The sequence below is a fragment of the Schistocerca cancellata genome, chromosome 10, assembly GCF_023864275.1.
Source record: "Schistocerca cancellata isolate TAMUIC-IGC-003103 chromosome 10, iqSchCanc2.1, whole genome shotgun sequence".
Lineage (NCBI taxonomy): Eukaryota > Metazoa > Arthropoda > Insecta > Orthoptera > Acrididae > Schistocerca > Schistocerca cancellata.
Window position 1 is genome coordinate 101970994 of NC_064635.1, and position 21700 is coordinate 101992693.

Sequence of the window (21700 nt, forward strand, 5' to 3'; positions counted from 1 at the left end):
CTTTACTGTGACTGTTATTGACATTAAATGAAACAAGTTTACTGTTACCAGTCACTGTTTATTTATCTCCACGGCCCATTTTAAAGGTTCAAACCTCCACTTGTGCCACAAGTTCCTCCAAAAAATCATAACACAACACACACACAAATGTCTCACTAACAAATGTAAGTCCATCTGATGATGGAGGTTTAAACCTTTGAAATTCGTCATGGAGATAAATAAACAGTGACTGGTAACAGTAAAATTGTTATTTCATCTAATATCCATGGCAGCTGGTCAGATGAATGCAATACTCGCAATAGAAACTACGATACATGAAACAGAGATACATATACGCATTATTGTGGCCAAGATAGACACGAAGCTCATGCCTACTACAGTAGTACAAGTTTATATGCCAACTAGCTCTGCAGATGACGAAGAAATTGATGAAATGTATGATGAAATAAAAGAAATTATTCAGGTAGTGAAGGGACACGAGAGTAGGAAAAGGGAGAGAAGGAAACATAGTCGGTGAATATGGATTGGGGCTAAGAAATGAAAGATGGACCCGCCTGGTAGAATTTTGTGCAGAGCAAACTTAATCATAGCGAACACTTGGTTCAAGAATCATGAAAGGGGGTTGTATACATGGAAGAACCCTGGAGATACTAGAAGGTATCAGATAGATTATATAATGGTAAGACAGAGATTTAGGAATCAGGTTTTAAATTGTAAGACATTTCCAGGGGCAGATGTGGACTCTGACCACAATCTATTGGTTATGAACTGTAGATTGAAACTGAAGAAACTGCAAAAAGGTGGGAATTTAAGGAGATGGGACCTGGATAAACTGAAAAAACCAGAGGTTGTACAGGGTTTCAGGGAGAGCATAAGGGAACAATTGACAGGAATGGGGGAACGAAATACAGTAGAAGAAGAATGGGTAGCTTTGAGGGATGAAATAGTGAAGGCAGCAGAGGATCAAGTAGGTAAACAGACGAGGGCCAGTAGAAACGCTTGGGTAACAGAAGAGATATTGAATTTAATTGATGAAAGTAGGAAATATAAAAATGCAGTAAATGAAGCAGGCAAAAAGGAATACAAACGTCTCAAAAATGAGATCGACAGGAAGTGCAAAATGGCTAAGCAGGGATGGCTAGAGGACAAATGTATGGATGTAGAGGCTTATCTCACTAGTGGTGGGATAGATACTGCCTCCAGGAAAATTAAAGAGGCCTTTGGAGAAAAGAGAACCACTTACATGAATATCAAGAGCTTTGATGGAAACCCAGTTCTAAGCAAAGAAGAAGTATATAGAGGGTCTATACAAGGGCGATGTACTTGAAGACAATATTATGGAAATGGAAGAGGATGTAGATGAAGATGTAGTGGGAGATATGATACTGCGTGAAGAGTTTGACAGAGCACTGAAAGACCTGAGTCGAAACAATGCCCCTGGAGTAGACAACATTCCATTGGAACTACTGACAGCATTGGGAGAACCAGTCCTGACAAAACTCTACCATCTGGTGAGCAAGATGTACAAGACAGGCGAAATACCCTCAGAATTCAAGAAGAATATAATAATTCCAATCCCAAAGAAAGCAGGTGTTGAAGGATGTGAAAATTACCGAAGTGTCAGTTTAATAAGTCACAGCTGCAAAATACTAATGCGAATTATTTACAGACGAATGGAAAAACTGGTAGGAGATGACCTCGGGGAAGATCAGTTTGGATTCCGTAGAAATGTCGGAACATGTGAGGCAATACTGACCCTACGACTTATCTTAGAAGAAAGATTAAGGAAAGGCAAATCTACGTTTCTAGCATTTGTAGACTTAGAGAAAGCTTTTGACAATGTTGATTGGAATACTCTCGATCAAATTCTGAAGATGGCAGGGGTAAAATACAGGGAGCGAAAGGCTATTTACAATTTGTACAGAAACCAGGTGGCAGTTATAAGAGTCGAGGGGCATGAAAGGGAAGCAGTGGTTGGGAGGGGAGTGAGACAGGGTTTTAGCCTCTCCCCGATGTTATTGAATCTGTATATTGAGCAAGCAGTAAAGGAAACAAAAGAAAAGTTCGGAGTAGGTATTAAAATCCATGGAGAAGAAATAAAAACTCTGAGTTTCGCCAATGACATTGTAATTCTGTCAGAGACCGGAAAGGACTTGGAAGAGCAGTTGAATGGAATGGACAGTCTCTTGAAAGGAGGGTATAAGATGAACATCAACAAAAGCAAAACAAGGTTATTGGAATGTAGTCGAATTAAGTCGGGGTGATGCTGAGGGAATTAGATTAGGAAATGAGACACTTAAAGTAGTAAAGGAGGTTTGCTGTTTGGGGAGCAAAATAACTGATGATGGTCGAAGTAGAGAGGATATAAAATGTAGACTGACAATGGCAAGGAAAGCATTTCTGAAGAAGAAAAATTTGTTCACATCGAGTATAGATTTAAATGTCAGGAAGTTGTTTCTGAAAGTATTTGTATGGAGTGTAGCCATGTATGGAAGTGAAACATGGACGATAAATAGTTTAGACAAGAAGAGAATAGAAGCTTTCGAAATGTGGTGTTACAGAAGAATGCTGAAGATTAAATGGGTAGATCACATAACTAATGAGGAGGTATTGAATAGAATTGGGGAGAAGAGGAGCTTGTGGCACAACTTGACTAGAAGAAGGGATCGGTTGGTAGGACATGTTCTTAGACATCGAGGGATCACCAATTTAGTATTGGAGGGCAGCGTGGAGGGTAAAAAACGAAGAGGGAGACCAGGAGATGAATACACTAAGCAGATTCAGAAGGATGTAGGCTGCAGTAGGTACTGGGAGATGAAGAAGCTTGCACATGATAAAGTAGCATGGAGAGCTGCATCAAACCAGTCTCAGGACTGAAGACCACAACAACAACAACTAAAGATAAAACCTCATGATCTGTTCTATGTGTGACCATACAAGGTTCCAGTAGCATTAAAGAATATGGCAAGGCATGAAATTAATAGGATGGTAGATTGGGATGTAATAAAAGTATCTAATAGTTGTTATAATAACCCACTGGTTGTTGTTAAGAAACAAGATGGTACAGTCAGGCTAGTGGTCGGTGCAAGGACACTAAATAGGACCACCCATAATAGATGAACTGTTGACAAGATTTGCAGTGTGAAGTACATTAGTATTATGGATTTAACATATGGATATGGGCAAATTAAACTACATAGATGCCACTTGAATATACAGCATTTCTGTTTGAGGGTAGAGCATATCAACTCAAGGTTCTACTACTTGGCTTGAACTTCTCAGTGCTTGCCTTCATAAAGAGTTATTGATAAGGCAGTCGGAGGTGATCCGAAACACCAAGTCTTGGTATACACAGATGACATTGTAATTGTATCGAAAACCTGGGAGTATCACATATGCACACTGGATAAACTAATACCTCAATTAAATTCACAGGGAATTGCCCTGAAACTTTGTAAATCTCAGTTTGCTAGGATTGAATTTAAATTTGTAGGATGTGTGATAAATAGGGAAGTAAGACCAGACCATATAAATCAGACACTATTAGTAAATGGTCACAACTGTTGAACAAAAACCAACTGTGAGCATATTTAGGGCTGGCACGATTTTACAGAAAGTTTTTGAACAAATTATTGAAATAATATTCAGTGTGGCAATGGCCACAAGAATGCACAACAGAGTTCTTTGCTATCAGGGAAAGTTTAGTATCAGCACCGTTACTGATACATCCCAATTACAACCAACCGTTTCATCTCGCAACAGATGCCTCAAATGATGGCTTCGGGGCCCAGTTGTACTAAGAAACATGATTGGATGTTATAGTTGTAAACACACTTACAGCATCTGTCAGGCACATGCTCACTTATACTGAAAGAAATTATGGCATAATGAAAAAAGAGACATTACCATTAGTATGGGCTTTTGAAAAGGTTTAAATACCTATTAGCAGGACACGGTAACATTGTCCATAGTGCTCACACATCTTTAACGCTACTCTCAAAAAGTACGTTGCTACACAGTACGTGGACATTATTCTTGCAGGAATTTATTTTTTCTATAAGGCATGTCACTGTGGGGAAAAAGTGTGAGGATTCTCTCCTCCTTAATATGATCTTCTTACTTGTTTTGGAGGGACCCTGCCTTCCACCAGACTCCTCCTGTGGAATGACTACTACTATGTAGTAACAGTCACTGGTGGGTTCACAAACAAGGGTTTATTATTCCAATTACAAATTGGTTTCACTTCTGACTGACAACAACTTCTTACAATCAATAACAAGAACAGACTCTCATGAAGTTTCTGAGTCAAATTCAGTTCTTTGTTACCCATATGTCTCCCTGGTCACCAAGTCCACAATCACAGAACTTTTCCACAGATGGAGCTCCATGGCGTGCCAGCTGCTCTACAGACTCTGAGCCGTACCTGCTCTGATGTCATGAGCTGTCATCTGGCACCTCCAGAATATCTCCGATATAAATTACCACACCAATCCAAACAGAACCTAATTTCCTTTTACCTAAATCTATTATTACTTAAACCTAGTCTTTCGAAATTCATTTCTCAGCCTTCTATATGAAGTCTGTTCAAAATTCCGGAACTTCGTCCACGAAATTTTTCTCTGCTTACCTTTTAATTACTGCGGGTGGCCTCCTTCAAAATACTCTCTCGCACATTTGATACATCTCTCCCCACGCCATTTCCACTTTGAGAAGCAGTCACAGTATACCTCTTGCCGTATTGTGCTAAGTGCCGACTGTGAATTTTCTTTTGTGCTGTCTGTTATTGCAAATCTTCGTCCTGTCAGTGTGATTTTCAGCTTTGTAAATAAAAAGAAAAGTTTGCAGGGGCCAGGTCTGGAGAGTGTGGAGGATGAGGCAGCAGAGTAATTTTGTTTTTTGTGCAATAGTCATGCACCAACAGCAAAGAATGTGCAGGTGCATTGTCGTGATGCAAGAGCCATGAATGATCTCATTACATTTCAGGATGTTGCCTTCTCAAATTTTCTTGCAGATATCACTGCACATCCCAATAGTACCACCGATTAACAGTTTGTCCCTCTGATACGAATTCATGATGAACTAATTCTTCAAAGTCAAAGAAATCTGTCAATGTGGATTTGACATTTTACCTGACCTATGAGATTTTTTTGGTCTTGGAGAACCTTTCCCGATCCACTGCAATGATTGAACCTTGGTCTCAAAATCATAACTGTTGACCCACGTCTCATCACCAGTTATGATTCTCATAAGGAACATCTCGTTCTCATTTCCGCTATCCAAAAGCTCTTCACAGATTGTGAGGCAAAGGTCTTTTTGGTCTTGATTCGTGAGCCTTAGGACAAACTTGGTGGCAAGACGATGCATTTCCAGTTACTGTGTCAGGATTTCATGACATGATCCAACTGAAATGTTACATTCTTCTGCAATTTCTCGGACAGTCAGTCTTTGATTGGCACGCACAATTTTGTTGACATTCCTGCTATAAGCATCATCAGTTGACACTGAAGAGTGTACTGAACAAGGATAATCATTAACTTCCATCCGGCCATTTTTAAACTGTGTGATCCATACGTAACACCAAGTATGGCTTCAGCATGCATCTCTGTAGGCTTCCTGCATCATTTGGTATGTCTGTAAAGGTTTCCTTGTGTTACACACAAAATTTAATGCAGACATGTTGCTCGTCTAACTCTGCCACCTCGAAATTCGCAAAACTGTGCAATGCAACGTTCTACTTAATAAAGCACTGAACGATAACTAACAGAAATACAACAGTGAAACTTCTGGTAGTTACACAGTAAACACAGGCGATTGCAGGGATGTGAACATCAATTCGTTCCAACACACTATTTGTGTGAAATTACGAATGTTCCAGAATTTTTTGAACAGACCTCATATTTTCTGTAAACACAAACACTCATGATCTCATAACCTCAAATCAGCAGTAAGGGTGCATATCGCCAACTCCCACTGGCCACCATGTGTATTTGCACCCTTCCATCTGCTGCTCCTCAATATTGCTTGACCGTGCCTGCTTACACACATGCCAATAATAAATGAGAGCATATAGTAACTTACGTAATTACTACTCATTTATTCACGACATATGCTTCTTATCCTGATTATGTTTTTCATTACTACTGAGAGGGTCTATCTGTGCATAAAACCATTGTTCATGTAGCATGGCCACTATAAACTTCTTGCTTATTATGGCCCCAACTGTTCATATACTGAAATCCTGATTCTTAGATACACAGTTATTTCATAGCATTCTCACTGTTCTAGTACACATCCACTTACTGTCATACCTATATCACACATCTGGTGGGTTCCTTAGTTTAATTATGTTTACCACCATTATTATTCTAATCAAAAAATTTACATCCATGAAGTTTGAACTATGCCATGCAGGTCCAAATTCTCTTCCAGATAGAAACAGGAGATATCATTCCTGAAGACCTGACGTGGATCACATCTTCTTATCCACTAAAGCTTCCAACATGTGCACCATTTAATACTAATACCATGTATCTTTAATCTAAATTGATTGAACCAACAATGTATTCTTAACTAATATACCCAATGCACGCCAAAAAAAAAAAAAAAAAAAAAAAAAAAAAGTGGAAATTTCAAATCTTAAAAGAACATCCCAGTGGACAGTTAATAACTATTTCTATTAGTAACTGTAACATTAATACTTAATTCTCCTTTATCATGTACCTCATGGTTTGATATCAACCATGACTTTCATAGTTACCATCCCATTCCTCTCTGAATTACTATTTTAATTTCCATATTTCATCTCTTTACTGCTTTGCATATGGATCATTGTTGACATCACACTCTCTAACCTAAAAAATGGTTGTGGGATTTTGTTGAATCCTACTTTGCTCCAAATTTGAACATAATATAGTGGGGGATTTATTGTTCACTGACTACAAAGAGTTTTGAATCTTGCATGTTAAACATCCATTTTTCTTTTCTAGTTATTGGGTTGGTTAGCACAGTTGCTTTCGGGTGAGTGATATGTGTTATTACATATGGTCCTTTGTAAGAATGTTAGTCCTTCACTCTTTAGACTTCTATTATGCTTCTTTACTAATACTAAGTCCCCTGATTTATGCACTATTGGGGCACTCCTTTCCCATCTTGTTTTTTCTCTTGTTACCTTCTTTATTTTATGTCTCTTTAATATTTGATTGTGGTACTGGAGTAATCCACACATTCTCTTCAGGCCAGTTGATATACAGGATGTATCGAGAAGAATTGTCCAATTAAAAAAAAATCATAACTATTATGTTGTTTGAGATATGTGCATAAGCAACATACTGTTGGAAAGAGCAAACTCCGAGTTTTGCATGGTTCCCCCTAGGTAGCAGCAGTGTGTACCCACTTCAGTTCTAGCAAAAATGGTGCCGGGACAACAAGAAGCATTTTGTGTTCTACATTATGCGCAGTGCAGGTCAGTAATAACTGTTCAGCATGATCTTTGTACTAGGTTTGGTGTGTTTCTGTGGATCCTCCCACAGAATGAAGCATTAAGACAGTGGCATGGAAAATTCTGAGAAATAGGTTGTATGGGCCATCCCCAAGTGTCTGACACATCTTGAACACATCTGCTATAGTTTCACAAGGAGCCTGCAGAAATATCTTCATCATGTAGCTTGACAGCTCAACATACCCCCACTGGCATATGTTGTGTCAACATTTACACATGGAACCATACAAAATGTAGCTGTTGTAAACTCTTCAAGAAGGTGACAAACAACAGTGTGTGGAGTTCTGTAATTTTGTTCATGGCAAGATGGAGGATGACAGTTTTCTTCCATGCTTAGTGTTTAGTGACGAGGCAACATTCCATTTAAATGGAAAGGTGAACCGTCATAATGTGAGAATGTAGCGTATGTAACAACCACATGAAGCTGCACAACATGAGAGGGTCTCTCCGAAATTTGATGTGATTTGTGCAGTTTATGGGAAAAAGTGTGTGGTCTAGTTTCATTTGCCAAGAATGCTGCTACAGGAAGCACTTATCTTGATATGCTTGAGAACTTTCTTTTCCCACAGTTGGAGACTGATTTGAACAACTTCATATACCATTTACCAACAGGATGGGGCATCGCTGCACTGGCATCTGGAAGAGAGGGAATTTTTAAATCAAAGTATTACTGCATGAAAGGTGCTAATTTGTTCACACCTATCAGCACCTGCTTTTTTTTTTTAAATTGGAAGTATGACATTCTTCTTGACATCTGGGAGTATTTTGACACACTCATATATTTTGCATACCAGGTTGGATAGTTTTGTCACAGTTGGCTCTCCCAAGGATCTCAGTAATACTGAAATCCTTTTCCCATCTGACCCTCAACTACTTCATCTTCCTTTTCTGTAATACTGTGTTCAGGCTCATTTCCCTTGTACACGTCTTCTGTATCTCCCAACTTTCAGCTTTTCCGTCTTTGCTTAGCACTGGCTTGCCATCTGAGTTCCTGATATTCATGAGCTTCATCTCTTTTCTCCGAAAGTCTCTTTAATTTTCCTGGCGGTATCTATCTCTCTCTCTCTCTCTCTCTCTCTCTCTCTCTCTCTCTCTCTCTCTCTGTCTCTCACCCCCTCCCTCCTTCCCACCCCCTCTCCCTGTCCTGCCCCCCCCCTCTCCCGCCCCCCGCTCTCTCTCTCCCGCCCCCCTCTCCCGCCCCCTCTCCCGCCCCCTCTCCCTACATATGCCTGCTCGTACAGTCTTGCATTTTTCCTCTAGCTGAGCCTACATAGCTCTTTTGCACTTTCTGTCAGTCTCACTTTTTACATCCTGTGCCCTCTTTTGCCTATTTTCATTTGCTGCATTTTTATTTTTCTTTCATCAGTTAAATTCAACATCTTGTTTGATATCCAAGTAAGTCTTATGTTTCTACTTACTTATTTTATTTACCCGATTATAAAACAAGTTTTTTTTTCCCCAAATTCATCATTAAAAAATACAGGATTGTCTTATATTTGCAGATTAAATTATTGCTGCTGAGGTTAACATTTTTACAGTATTTAATAGATTAATCTAGGGCTCATCTTATATTTACAAATGAAGCTTTGGTTACTGAGGTTTCATACAAATTTATTTTGAATGATTCTGAAGGGTAGAGTTTAGCAAACAAAGCTTACATTTGAAGAGGCTCGAGAGTTTCTGATATGCCAAAGAACTCTATACATTATCAACCTCGCTCGAACGGTCACCTGATATTTGACTCGCAGCACTAGTGCAAGGGATCAGTGAGAAACTGTGAACTAGCCACTACAACAACCTAAATGCTCTGCGTAAAAAATTGACAATTTTGTGAGACATTGGAGGAAATAGCATTAAATTCTACTAACTTACAGACCTTTGTTGCATTTGATGCATTTGAACAGGTTTACAATAAAAGTTCTCATACACATATGGATGCCATACACATACATTTATGCTGGTTTTTAAATAAAGATAATGTTCAAAGGTGAAAATCTTGTTCCTCATAAACCATTACTTGATTCTGAATGCAAGTCAGTATTTTATTTGGTTATGAGAAAATGTAATGATTTACTGAGAGTGTTTCAAATGAGAAATTACCTTGCTGTTCACGTATTAGAATACCAGGGGAAAACTTCACCCAGCTTTTAGTCAGCATTAGAAGCAGATGTAGACATTCAGATGGAACAAGAAAGAAAATTAATCCAGTACTGAATGTCTGACAAATGGAATAAGTCACATCAAACTGACTGCAGACTGCAGTTGTTACTGCAAGAATATATACAGCGGAAAGACACATTGTGAAGGTAGTAGCAACAGACATCCTGGCTCGCAGGACGAGCGAAAGTTATAAAATTGGGCTGCATCGTGATTGTGATCTTTTATTTATGTACAGTTGCTATTGTTGCATATGACCTGCACCCTAGAAGGCATTGCCATCTGTGTTTCACTATTGCATAAGCACAGCACTACAGAAGGGTTGAAGGAGGAACAGTGAAACCAACTTGGCTGAGAACTATGATGAGCACGGGAAGGGGAGTGTTGAGCAGACAGCAAATTTTGTCATGCTGCCAACCACAGGAACCTATGCTGTGCACTTTATATACTGTGCACTTTGGCTTTTTATGAACATCTGCCAGGTTTAAACTTCAGTTTACATGAATCTATTTGTACTTGGAATCGAACTGAGTTTAAAATTTGACAAATAGTCATCAATAGCATACATTTCTGCAAGAGATGTTAAAAATCTAGTTTGAGTGGCATACTTACATATTTCATGCAGCAGTGTTGTCGACACTCACTGTGAGGTACGATGGAAACAGCAGGGGGCCAGTGAGAGAGCAGTGGGCAGACAATATGGTTAGGAGCAAGGGACATTGTAACATTCTCACATCAGTGTAGAAGTGAAATCCACTATGTGTTCAGAAAAAAACAGCTGCATTCTTGGGTCCCACTGTAATCATAATCTTACAAATTGCAACATATTCGGAAGAAATAGCCAAATATTTGTGACAACGAAGAGAAAAGTTTCACAGCTGTCCTGTTATAATGATGATTAAAAAACTGATACCACAGATGACAATGAACAAAGAAGTCTGAAGATAATGTAAACCATTTCTTTTTGCTTATTCTATTTCTCCTAGTATTATCAAAATGTAGACAGTGCTTAAGTTTGGAATAGATTAATTGTTAATCTTTTAGGCAGAGACCTTACATCACAAAAAATTGTAATTTTGATTAATGAGGCATTTTAAAAAATAAATTTTTCTCAGGGAGCCTCTTAAAAAAAAGGGGATCGACTTATATTCAGGGTCACATTATATTCAGGTTAATAAGTAATCTTCTGCTACTTTCATTATTTCTTCTCTCAAAACTACCCATTTTGTAATATCTTTTTTTTATTTTTTCTCGCAATATCAATTGATATGCATGTTTTCTTTTCCTCATTAGTAAGAAGAAATTGGTACATTGCTGCAGAAGATGGCAAAGACAGGCTTTTAAAATTATCTTTGCAACAAAAGAACAATGTTTGGAGAATATTCAAATTTTTTTAACAACTTTTGTTTCAGTCTTACTTGAGAGTACTTATGTTTTAGATCTCACACAAAAAGGACATGTAATTTTTACTCGTGTGTCAACGATATGTGTAGTAAATGATATGTGTGATAAAAATGCAAACAAAAATATATATATACTAAGAGTTATTATAGACGCAAGAATATTTTTATTTACAAGCATGACTTTTATGTGCAACCATAAGAAGAGACAGTAATTTCTTCCATCGTGCAACACATTTTAAAATATATATGTGTTAATCATCGAGATTTAGTGGATGAACTGTACGATCGGCAACAACAGAAAATTAGAGGTAATTTAATAATATCAGCGCAACTTAATAGTGACTTCTATTAAATATATATATATATATATCTGTAATAATCGAACAATTGACTTTTTGTTAAGCACCAAGTTTGCTGCACATTACGGTTTGTGTGACTTCAGTATTGGTACACTGTATTGTATTTTTCTTGCGCTGCAAGGAAGGCTGTTCGTGGCACCAATTTAGTTTCAACAAGAATTCATGCTTTAATTCAGTACTGCAAGTAGTAACTATCTCTCATTACATAAATTTCATGCCAATTCATACTCTTTGTGTTAGCTGTTGGGCTGCATCTCAGCACGGTTATTCCAAAATCGGCCAAAACAGAACTAACACAATTGGCAACTGATTTTACAGGACAGAGTCAACATGAACAGACTTTTTCTAGCAAATTTTAAATGAATCATATGCAAAAATTTTGTCATTATTTTGTAAAAGAAAAACTACTTTCTTATTGCATGAATAAAAGTGCAACAAAATCCATATTATATGAAAATGAGGAGCAGAGAATTAAAAAGACAATTTATTCACCAACGGGAGATGTAAGTGAGCTGTTTGAGTACACAGATGGTGTAGGAAATTTGCACAATAGCTTGCATGATTATGCTTAGTAGCATCTGTCTTGTCATATTTAGCTTTTTTCCTTTTTCCTCACCGTTTCCGTAGTAGAAAATTTATTAATCGAAAGGACTTAAAAATCATACCAAACTTGACTCATCAGTATAGTGTAAATTATTATGAAAATTTCAATCATTTGTGTCATAATACTTTTCGACAAATTGACAGGAATTTATCGAAAAGTGATTTACAGGAAATTTCTGGTTCCAGGTGTTCCCACATTACGACCCTCTTCAACTGTCGGCGGTCTCTGTCAGTCAACAGACAAGGTCAGCCTGTACGCTTTTGTGCTGTACGTGTCCCTTCATGTTTCCACTTAACTATCACATCAGAAACAGTGGACCTAGAGATGTTTAGGTGTGTGGAAATCTCGCATACAGACGTATGACACAAGTGACACCCAATCAGCTGACCATGTTTGAAGTCCGTGAGTTCCGCAGAGTGCCCCATGCTGCTCTCTAATGATATCTAATGACTACTGAGGTCACTGATATGGAGTACCTGTCAGTAGTTGGCAGTACAATGTGCTTAATAGGAAAAATGTATGTTTTGGGGAGTGTCCAGATACTTTTGATCACATAGTGTAGGTTTGATGCTACCAAACAAGTGAGGGGCCGACCTGCACACAGGATACAGTCACTGCTTCAGAAACTCCCAACACCCATTTTTCTCTTTACAATATGTATATATGTATATGTACGTGATGATTATAAACAACATCATTTATGACAATCAAACACATGTCATGAATACTTAAGTTACATGTCATTTGTAGTAAACTATGTCTATTTCATGCAGTAGGAACATAACAAGGATCTACCATGAATAATGATGACCGAGAGTCTTCTTGTAAGACAATATATGAGTTATACGTTCTTTCCTCGGTAATCCGATGGACCTGTAGTCAAATCGATTCCTTCCTTAATTCCTAAAGGAGTAACTAAGTGTAGTTAGACAAGCAGCGCATAGTGTATTTGAAGTAGATGCCGATGCTTTCCCACCTTCTCCATAGATAAATGACAAGATCCCATGAATAATGTGAAAGGAATTATGTATAACGTTTCTCATGTAAAAAAATTCGTGATAGCCAAACATACGGATGTATATATGTATATAAGGATGATCAATGTAACTGAGGTTATGCATGTTTATTCTATAATATGAATGTAAATGAATCTATTACAGGGCTATTACAAATGATTGAAGCGATTTCATAAATTCACTGTAGCTCCATTCATTGACATATGGTCACGACACACTACAGATACGTAGAAAAACTCATAAAGTTTTGTTCGGCTGAAGCCGCACTTCAGGTTTCTGCTGTCAGAGCGCTCGAGAGCGCAGTGAGACAAAATGGCGACAGGAGCCGAGAAAGCGTATGTCGTGCTTGAAATGCACTCACATCAGTCAGTCATAACAGTGCAACGACACTTCAGGACGAAGTTCAACAAAGATCCACCAACTGCTAACTCCATTCAGCAATGGTATGCGCAGTTTAAAGCTTCTGGATACCTCTGTAAGGGGAAATCAACGGGTCAGCCTGCAGTGAGCGAAGAAACGGTTGAACGCGTGCGGGCAAGTTTCACGCGTAGCCCGTGGAAAATTGGCTCATGCCAGAACTGGAGACCGACAGCGCCGACTTCATCTTTCAACAGGATTGTGCTCCACCGCACTTCCATCATGATGTTCGGCATTTCTTAAACAGGAGACTGGAAAACCGATGGATCGGTCGTGGTGGAGATCATGATCAGCAATTCATGTCATGGCCTCCACGCTCTCCCGGCTTAACCCCATGCGATTTCTTTCTGTGGGGTTATGTGAAAGATTCAGTGTTTAAACCTCCTCTACCAAGAAACGTGCCAGAACTGCGAGCTCGCATCAACGATGCTTTCGAACTCATTGATGGGGACATGCTGCGCCGAGTGTGAGAGGAACTTGATTATCGGCTTGATGTCTGCCGAATCACTAAAGGGGCACAGATCGAACATTTGTGAATGCCTAAAAAAACTTTTTGAGTTTTTGTATGTGTGTGCAAAGCATTGTGAAAATATCTCAAATAATAAAGTTATTGTAGAGCTGTGAAATCGCTTCAATCATTTGTAATAACCCTGTATTTACAAACTAAACTTATATACTGTTTATGAAGTAAGTAAGTAAGTGCGAGTGGAATGTAAGCAATAATATGTAATATATGAATGTATTAAAATTGTAACTATGTAAATAACAGTTTGTAGTTTGTTTAAAGAGTAACAGCATACGAAAGCAGGCATGCTATGCAAAATAAGTGATTAATAGAGTTTGATGGCAGTTCGGCAAAGAACCTGTGTAATAGCGATTTTTTTTTTTTTTTTTTTTTTTTTTTTTTTCTTCTCCCTCCTCCTTCCAAAAGTTGAGTGTGTTGACACTTAGTACACATGTCCAGGCCTACAATTTTTTGTACTAAACCACACTCAGCTCTGAATAAATGGAGAAGTATTTATAAGGAGCTCACCTTATCATCAGGTGCTGATTAACGGATTTCCTCTCCGCTGAATAAGCTCATTATGACGGATAAACAGTGGGTCCCGGGCCAGAAAATTGGAGGTCTTCTGCCACAGCATCAAAATTATCACATAGATACCCACCGTTTCCAAGAAATGAATAAATATTTCTGGAAGAATCCACGGTGCAATACATAACAACTTTACTATCTCACTCCACGGGAAATGGACATGCACGAGTTATAAAAGTATTCAGCGAGAATGCAACTGTTAAAGTCCCAATGCCAGGCCGCCAACTACTTGGTATGTGCGTGGGTGCAGTAATGAAACAGACTGGGCCAAGCATTGTTGAATATGCACAGTATTTGATATTTGTACCCCCCTTTTTTTTATAACTTGTTTTCCTTTTAATTATTTGTATTAGTATATGTAGATATAATAAGGTAAAGCTGAAATCTCCACTTAACTTGATGTAAGTCTGTCTAAAAGATCGAGAATTAAAGGGCTTTGAGACACACCCCCCCCCTCCCCCCCCCCCCCCCCCCCCCCCCCCCCCCACACACACACACACACACACACACACACACACACATCGGTAATATAGCATCCAGTTAATCATTTGATACTGCCTAACACTATACACCTCCATACAACGTCAGTGTACAGTGTGGGACAATTGTGTAATACTGTTTTTTATTTGTCTTGCAACATCAATTTATATGAATGCTTTCTTTTCCTCATTAATAAGAAGAAATTGGTACAATGCCACAGAAGACGGCAAAGATAGGCTTTTAAAATTATTTTAGTAACAATAGAACAATGTCCAGAGAATATTCTTTTTTTTTTTTTTTTTTAACAGCTTTTGTTTCAATCTTGCTTGAGGGTACTTCTGTTTTATATCTCACACAAAAAGGATGTGTAATTTTTACTCATGCATCAACAATATGTGTAATAATTGATATGCATGATAAAAATACAAACAATATATAGTGGATTAACTGTACTATCGGCAACCACAGAAAATTAGAGGCAATTTAATAATGTCAGCGTAATATAATCAAACAATTGACTTTTTGTTAAGCACCAAGTTTGCTGCAAATTACGGTTTGTGTGCCATCAGTGTTGGTACGTTGCATTGTATTTTTCTTACATTGCGAGGAAGATTGTTCGTGGCACCAATTTAGTTTCAACTAGAATACATGCTTTAGTTGCAGTACTGCAAGTAGTAATTATCTCTCATTACATAAATTTCATGCCGATTCATAGTCTTTGTGTTAGCTGTTGTGCAGCCTCCAAGCACGGTCATTCCAAAATTGACCAAACCAGAACTAACACACTATTCTTCTTTTATTGTATTCCTTTCCATGTTTTAGCTCTAAATAGTCTCTGGTTCTTCCAATTTATCCGGACTCCATCTCCTTAATTTCCTACCTTCCCTTAATTTCTTCAGTTTTAATCTGCAGATAACACCATTAGATTATTATCAGAATCCACAGCACCCTCTGGAAAAGTTTTACAATTTGAAATATGTTTTTGAAGTCTCTCTTTTATCATTATATATTGTACCAAACGCTTCCAGAGTCTCCAGGGCCCTCAACTACTCTTCACTTAGCTATTGCAATAATATCCTTTTTCTCTTCATATATTTTTTTCAGTCTCTTCATTGTCTGTGCAGATTGTAGACATCTAAACTTGTAAATTTTTGTTACACCTTTGGAATTTGAGTTTAAAAATGGTTGCTTTCAACTTTGGTTGTGGTCATCGTATATTCTGTAGTGAAACCATTTACATGGTTTATTTGTCTAGTATTTAACATTTACAGTAGTTCCTTTTGCACAGTACTATCTGAGGATTTTTGTGTTGTCTTTGGCATTTGAAGTGACCATTTGGTGTTGTGTTTTATTCTTTCAGGAAATTTTGATAGTTTTCTATGCTGTCTAATACATATTTTTAATGACAACAGATTGAATTGAAAGTCGAGCTTCGTGCCAAGAAAGTGAACCTCTCTGCAATTCTGCGGAAAATTATCAGTGAAAGGCTCAGCTCTGACGGGACTTTCTTAGACCTGTCACACCTGACTAGCATTCCTGGTGAGTATATGACTTCATCATAAATGTTAATGTGTGTAAATTTTACGCACTTTATGGCTGTGCTTCTCAACAAAGTCTATATTGCTTCTGGGAGCAATTATATGGTAAGGTATTTTACACTGGCTTATGTGAAAGTGATGAATGCATCATATCAACTTTATTGCCTAGGTTACATTCCATCTTGGATTTTCCCTTGTTTTATATTGTTTTTGCATAGGTTGTTGTCCATCTTTTCCTGTTGTCAATTTTTTCCTTTAAGGTTCTAACTTTTTCTTTGGTCATTCCACTAATTAAATACGCTTTGAGAGGTGAAAATTCATGAAATATTACTGTATATATCTGCACCATCTAAATTAGTCACCTTCTTAATAGATTGCAGTGGTTGATTTGAGCACTGCAGACAGGTTCTATGGCCATCCACTTTTGATGTAAATCAGGGCAGTAAAGTGGCGTTATGTGCCAGTCTGTTCGTGAAGCGTGCTGGGAATGGTGGGAGGTGGAGGGCAGGGATAGATGCTGACAGTCCGTGGGGCCCAGTGAAAACTCTTTTAACAATTGCAAAGAGTTTTATTAATCTCGATACATAGCACAGTGAGTTGGGGGCACGCCTCTTGTCATTGACCTCGGCTGGGGCTGTTGTACGAGCGCTGCTGCTGAGCAGGCACCTTTCGCTGCTGGGTCAGCAGCCTCCGTAGTCCACAGCCATCGATGTCAGCGGTGCGTAGTGTTATGCTGCTACGGTGTCCCACTCGGGAGACAGCCGTCGGCTATGCACGCAGATACGGTGGTGGCGTGAGGAGGTTGATGTGCATGGAGTACAACTCGCTGCCCTCGGACAGCCATCTAAATCCATGCGGCTTTTCGCGGATGTTGCTGTAGTATACAGAGAAGTTGCAGCATTAGAAAACTGCAGCAAAATGCAGGAAGATCTACATCAGATAGGCACTTGGTGCAGGGAGTGGCAACTGACCCTTAACATAGACAAATGTAAGGTATTGCGAATACATAGAAAGAAGGATCCTTTACTTCTGTAAAATATCTGGGAGTATGTGTACGGAACGATTTGAAGTGGAATGATCACATAAAATTAATTGTTGGTAAGGCGGGTACCAGGTTGAGATTCATTGGGAGAGTCCTTAGAAAATGTAGTCCATCAACAAAGGAGGTGGCTTACAAAACACTCGTTCGTCCTATGCTTGAGTATTGCTCATCAGTGTGGGATCCGTACCAGATCGGGTTGACGGAGGAGATAGAGGAGATCCAAAGAAGAGCGGCGCCCTTCGTCACAGGGTTATTTGGTAACCGTGATAGCGTTACGGAGATGTTTAGCAAACTCAAGTGGCAGACTCTGCAAGAGAGGCGCTCTGCATCACGGTGTAGCTTGCTCGCCAGGTTTCGAGAGGGTGCGTTTCTGGATGAGGTATCGAATATATTGCTTCCCCCTACTTATACCTCCCAAGGAGATCACAAATGTAAAATTAGAGAGATTCGAGCGCGCACGGAGGCTTTCCGACAGTCGTTCTTCCCGCGAACTGGAACAGAAAAGGGAGGTAATGACAGTGGCACGTAAAGTGCCCTCTGCCACACACCGTTGGGTGGCTTGCGGAGTATAAATGTAGATATAGATGTAGACAGGAGTCGGCTGGCACCTCACGTCGCAGAGCCGAGTCATGCTAGGAACTTGGTGCCCGAGGCGGCAGTCGTGGACGACAGATTGGCGGTCCTGCGACACCGAGTCCCGTGAAGGACTTGGTGCAGATGGCGGGTTCACCCCGGTCTCGAACCTATGGCTGCAACTGGCAGAGTCCAGTTTGTCTTACCGTCCAGCGTTATTCTGTCTTTGTGGTGGCAAAGCTGGCCTCCGGTAATGACGATTGATCCCTGCCTTAAAATCCAGATTTGTTTATATGCCTCCAGTGCTCATTTGTTTCACAAAAACCCAGCAGCTAGTCACGTTGCCATAACCAGAGATTCACCCTGGTGTCATGACACTGCCTGCCTTTCCATTTGGCTACCACTGTATGGTACTATTATTGCCAAGCACTGCTATTCTTACTGCTGAGCTTGGCTATCCTCGCTGCAGTATCTGCTGGTGTGTGCGTTATTGTGACCCACCTGTCACCACACTGGCATCTACTGACATGCTACATGGTGCTTCTGTGCTACTTCTCCTTATTGTAAAGACTAAATAACTTTTTTATCAAAGACTGGGTTGCAGCACTACACTGCCTTCCTCTATAGAGAAGACCCAGTTTCTCGGGTCCTACCCCAGCCCAGTTTTCTGTTATAATTACTTCTACCCTCGACCTGTAAAACTAGTTGTTGTTGTTGTTGTTGTTGTTGTTGTTGTTGTGGTTGTGGTTTTCAGTCTGTAGACTGGTTTGATGCTGCTCTCCATGCTACTCTATCCTATGCAAGCTTCTTCATCTCCAAGTACCTACTGCAACCTACAACCTTCTGAATCTGCTTAGTATATTCATCTCTTGGTCTCCCTCTAAGATTTTTACCCTCCACACTCCCCTCCAGTACTTATTGGTCGTCACTTGATGCCTCAGAATATGTCCTACCAACCGATCCCTCCTTCTAGTCAAGTTGTGCCACAAATTCCTCTTCTTCCCAATTCTATTCAGTAGTTCCTTATTAATTACGTGATCTACCCATCAAATCTTCAGGATTCTTCTGTAGCACCACATTTCGAAAGCTTCTGTTCTCTTCTTGTCTAAACTATTTATTGTCCGTGTTTCACTTCCATATGTGGCTACACTCCATACAAATAGTTTCAGAAAAAACTTCTGGACACTTAAACCTATACTCAGTGTTAACAAACCTCTCTTCTTCAGAAACGCTTTCCGTGCCATAGCCAGTCTACAATTTTTATCCTCTTTACTTCGAGCATCATCAGTTATTTTGCTCCCCAAATCTACTACTTTAAGTGTCTCATTTCCTAATCTGATTCCCTCAGCATCGGTTAGACACTCGACTCACATTCGGGAGGACGACAGTTCAATCCCGCGTCCGGCCATCCTGATTTAGGTTTTCCGTGATTTCCCTGAATCGCTCCAGGCAAATGCCGGGATGGTTCCTTGCAAAGGGCACGGCCGACTTCCTTCCCCAGACCTCGCTGTCTGGTCTCCTTCCCCAAAACAACCCAACCCAACCCTTAGCACCACCCGATTTAATTTGACTGCATTCCATTATCCTCGTTTTTTGATGTTCATCTTTCATCCTCCTTACAAGACACTGCCCATTCTGTTCAACTGTTCTTCCAGGTCCTTTGCTGTGTCTGACAGAATTACAGTGTCATCGGTGAACCTCATAGTGTTTATTTCTTCTCCATGGTTTTTAATTCCTACTCCAAATTTTTCTTTTGTTTCCTTTACTACTTGCTCGATATATAGATTGAATAACATTGGGGATAGGCTACAACCCTGTCTCACTACCTTCCCAACCACTGCTTCCCTTTCGTGCCCCTCGACTCTTATAACTGCCATCTGGTTTCTGTACAAACTGTAAATAGCCTTCACTCCCTGTATTGGACCCTGCCACCTTCAGAATTTGAAAGAGAGTATTCCAGTCAACATTGTCAAAAGCTTTTTATAAGTCTACAAATGCTAGAAACGTAGGTTTGCCTTTCCTTAATCTATCTTCTAAGATAAGTCGTAGGTCAGTATTGCCTCACGTCTTCCAATGTTTCTACGGAATCCAAACTGATCTTTCCCAAGGTCGGCTTCTACTAGTTTTTCCATTCGTCTGTAAAGAATTCGCGTTAGTATTTTGCAGCTGTGACTTATTAAATCTCTAGTTCAGTAATTTTCACACCTGTCAACACCTACTTTCTTTGGGATTGGAATTATTATATTCTTCTTGAAGTCTGAGGGTATTTCGCCTGTCTCACACATCTTGCTCAGCGGGTAGAATTTTGTCATGGCTGGCTCTCCCAAGGCAAATAGTAGTTCTAATGGAATGTTGTCTACTCCCTGGGCTTTGTTTTGGCTTAGGTCTTTCAGTGCTCTGTCAAACTGTTCACACATTATCATATCTCCCATTTCATCTTCATCTATATCCTCTTTCATCTCCATAGTATTGACCTCAAGTACATCGCCCTTGTATAAATCCTCTACATACTACTCCCACCTTTCTGCCTCCCCCTCTTTGCTTAGAACTGGTTTTGATATTCATGCAAGCAGTTCTCTTTTCTCCAAAGATGTCTTTAATTTTCCTGTAGACAGTATCTATCTTACACATAGTGATATATGCCTCTATATCCATACATTTGTCCTCTGGTATCAAACACTAAATCTGCTATTCTTAAATACTACACAGACTACTGGTTAATTTCTGGCTCCCTAAATCTTCCATCTCTCACTCGAATTATCTGACCTACAGCAACTTGGATGAGCACTGGGTCAGCCTTCTGCACAGCATGCCGTTTCAAACATGCGAGAACTAGGAAGAGCAAAATTAGAGTCACTACAGCATTAGGAATTGTGACGCTTGTGGCCACAGTTACTTGTTGTCCACCATCTCTGCACTGTTCCACATGCTGCAACAACCGCTTCAGTGATCTGCCCCTCCTGTGTGCCTGTCGTCTGACTTTGTGAACAGTCGAGTCTTGGGTTCTCTGGTGTCATTTAGGAAGGTAGGGTTTTGTTTGGACATCATCTCTTTAGTTTCTTCTGACCAATACAACTGTGGCCATTTCACATTCAACAGAATAACTCATAGTAACTGTCAAATGAAACGTAGGTCCCTTAATATCACACACAGTCCTGTTGAACATCAGCTGACTGCCTCCTAATTCCAAACGTGTTCGGGACTTGGTAAGAATGTCTTCCACGAGTAATGAGTGTGTTGGGTAGGGACACTACAAATGTAGTGTGTGGATGTATACGGTGAGAATGTGGGTCTTGTGAGAGGCGTGCACGAGATAGTCCCTGCAGTCGCACTATCCTCTGTGCCCTCGGTGGCTCTGATGGATAGAGCATCTGCCACGTAAGTAAGAGATCCCGGGTTCGAGTCCCAGTCAGGGCACGCATTTTCACCTGTCCCCGTTGATATATATCAATGCCCGTCAGCAGCTGAAGGTATTAATATATAATTATATTTTCTTCTGTTAATAGCAGCACCTCTTCTT

General features: G+C 39.6%; 1 protein-coding gene across 1 annotated transcript in view; it reads left to right on the forward strand.

The window, feature by feature from the left end:
* LOC126106856 (nuclear RNA export factor 1-like) overlaps nucleotides 1–21700 on the forward strand; it is a 169068-nt gene that overhangs the window by 52545 nt on the left and 94823 nt on the right. The window contains exon 6 of the mRNA XM_049913252.1: nucleotides 16440–16566. Coding sequence (XP_049769209.1) covers nucleotides 16440–16566 — 127 coding nt within the window. The remainder of the gene's footprint in view (nucleotides 1–16439; nucleotides 16567–21700) is intronic.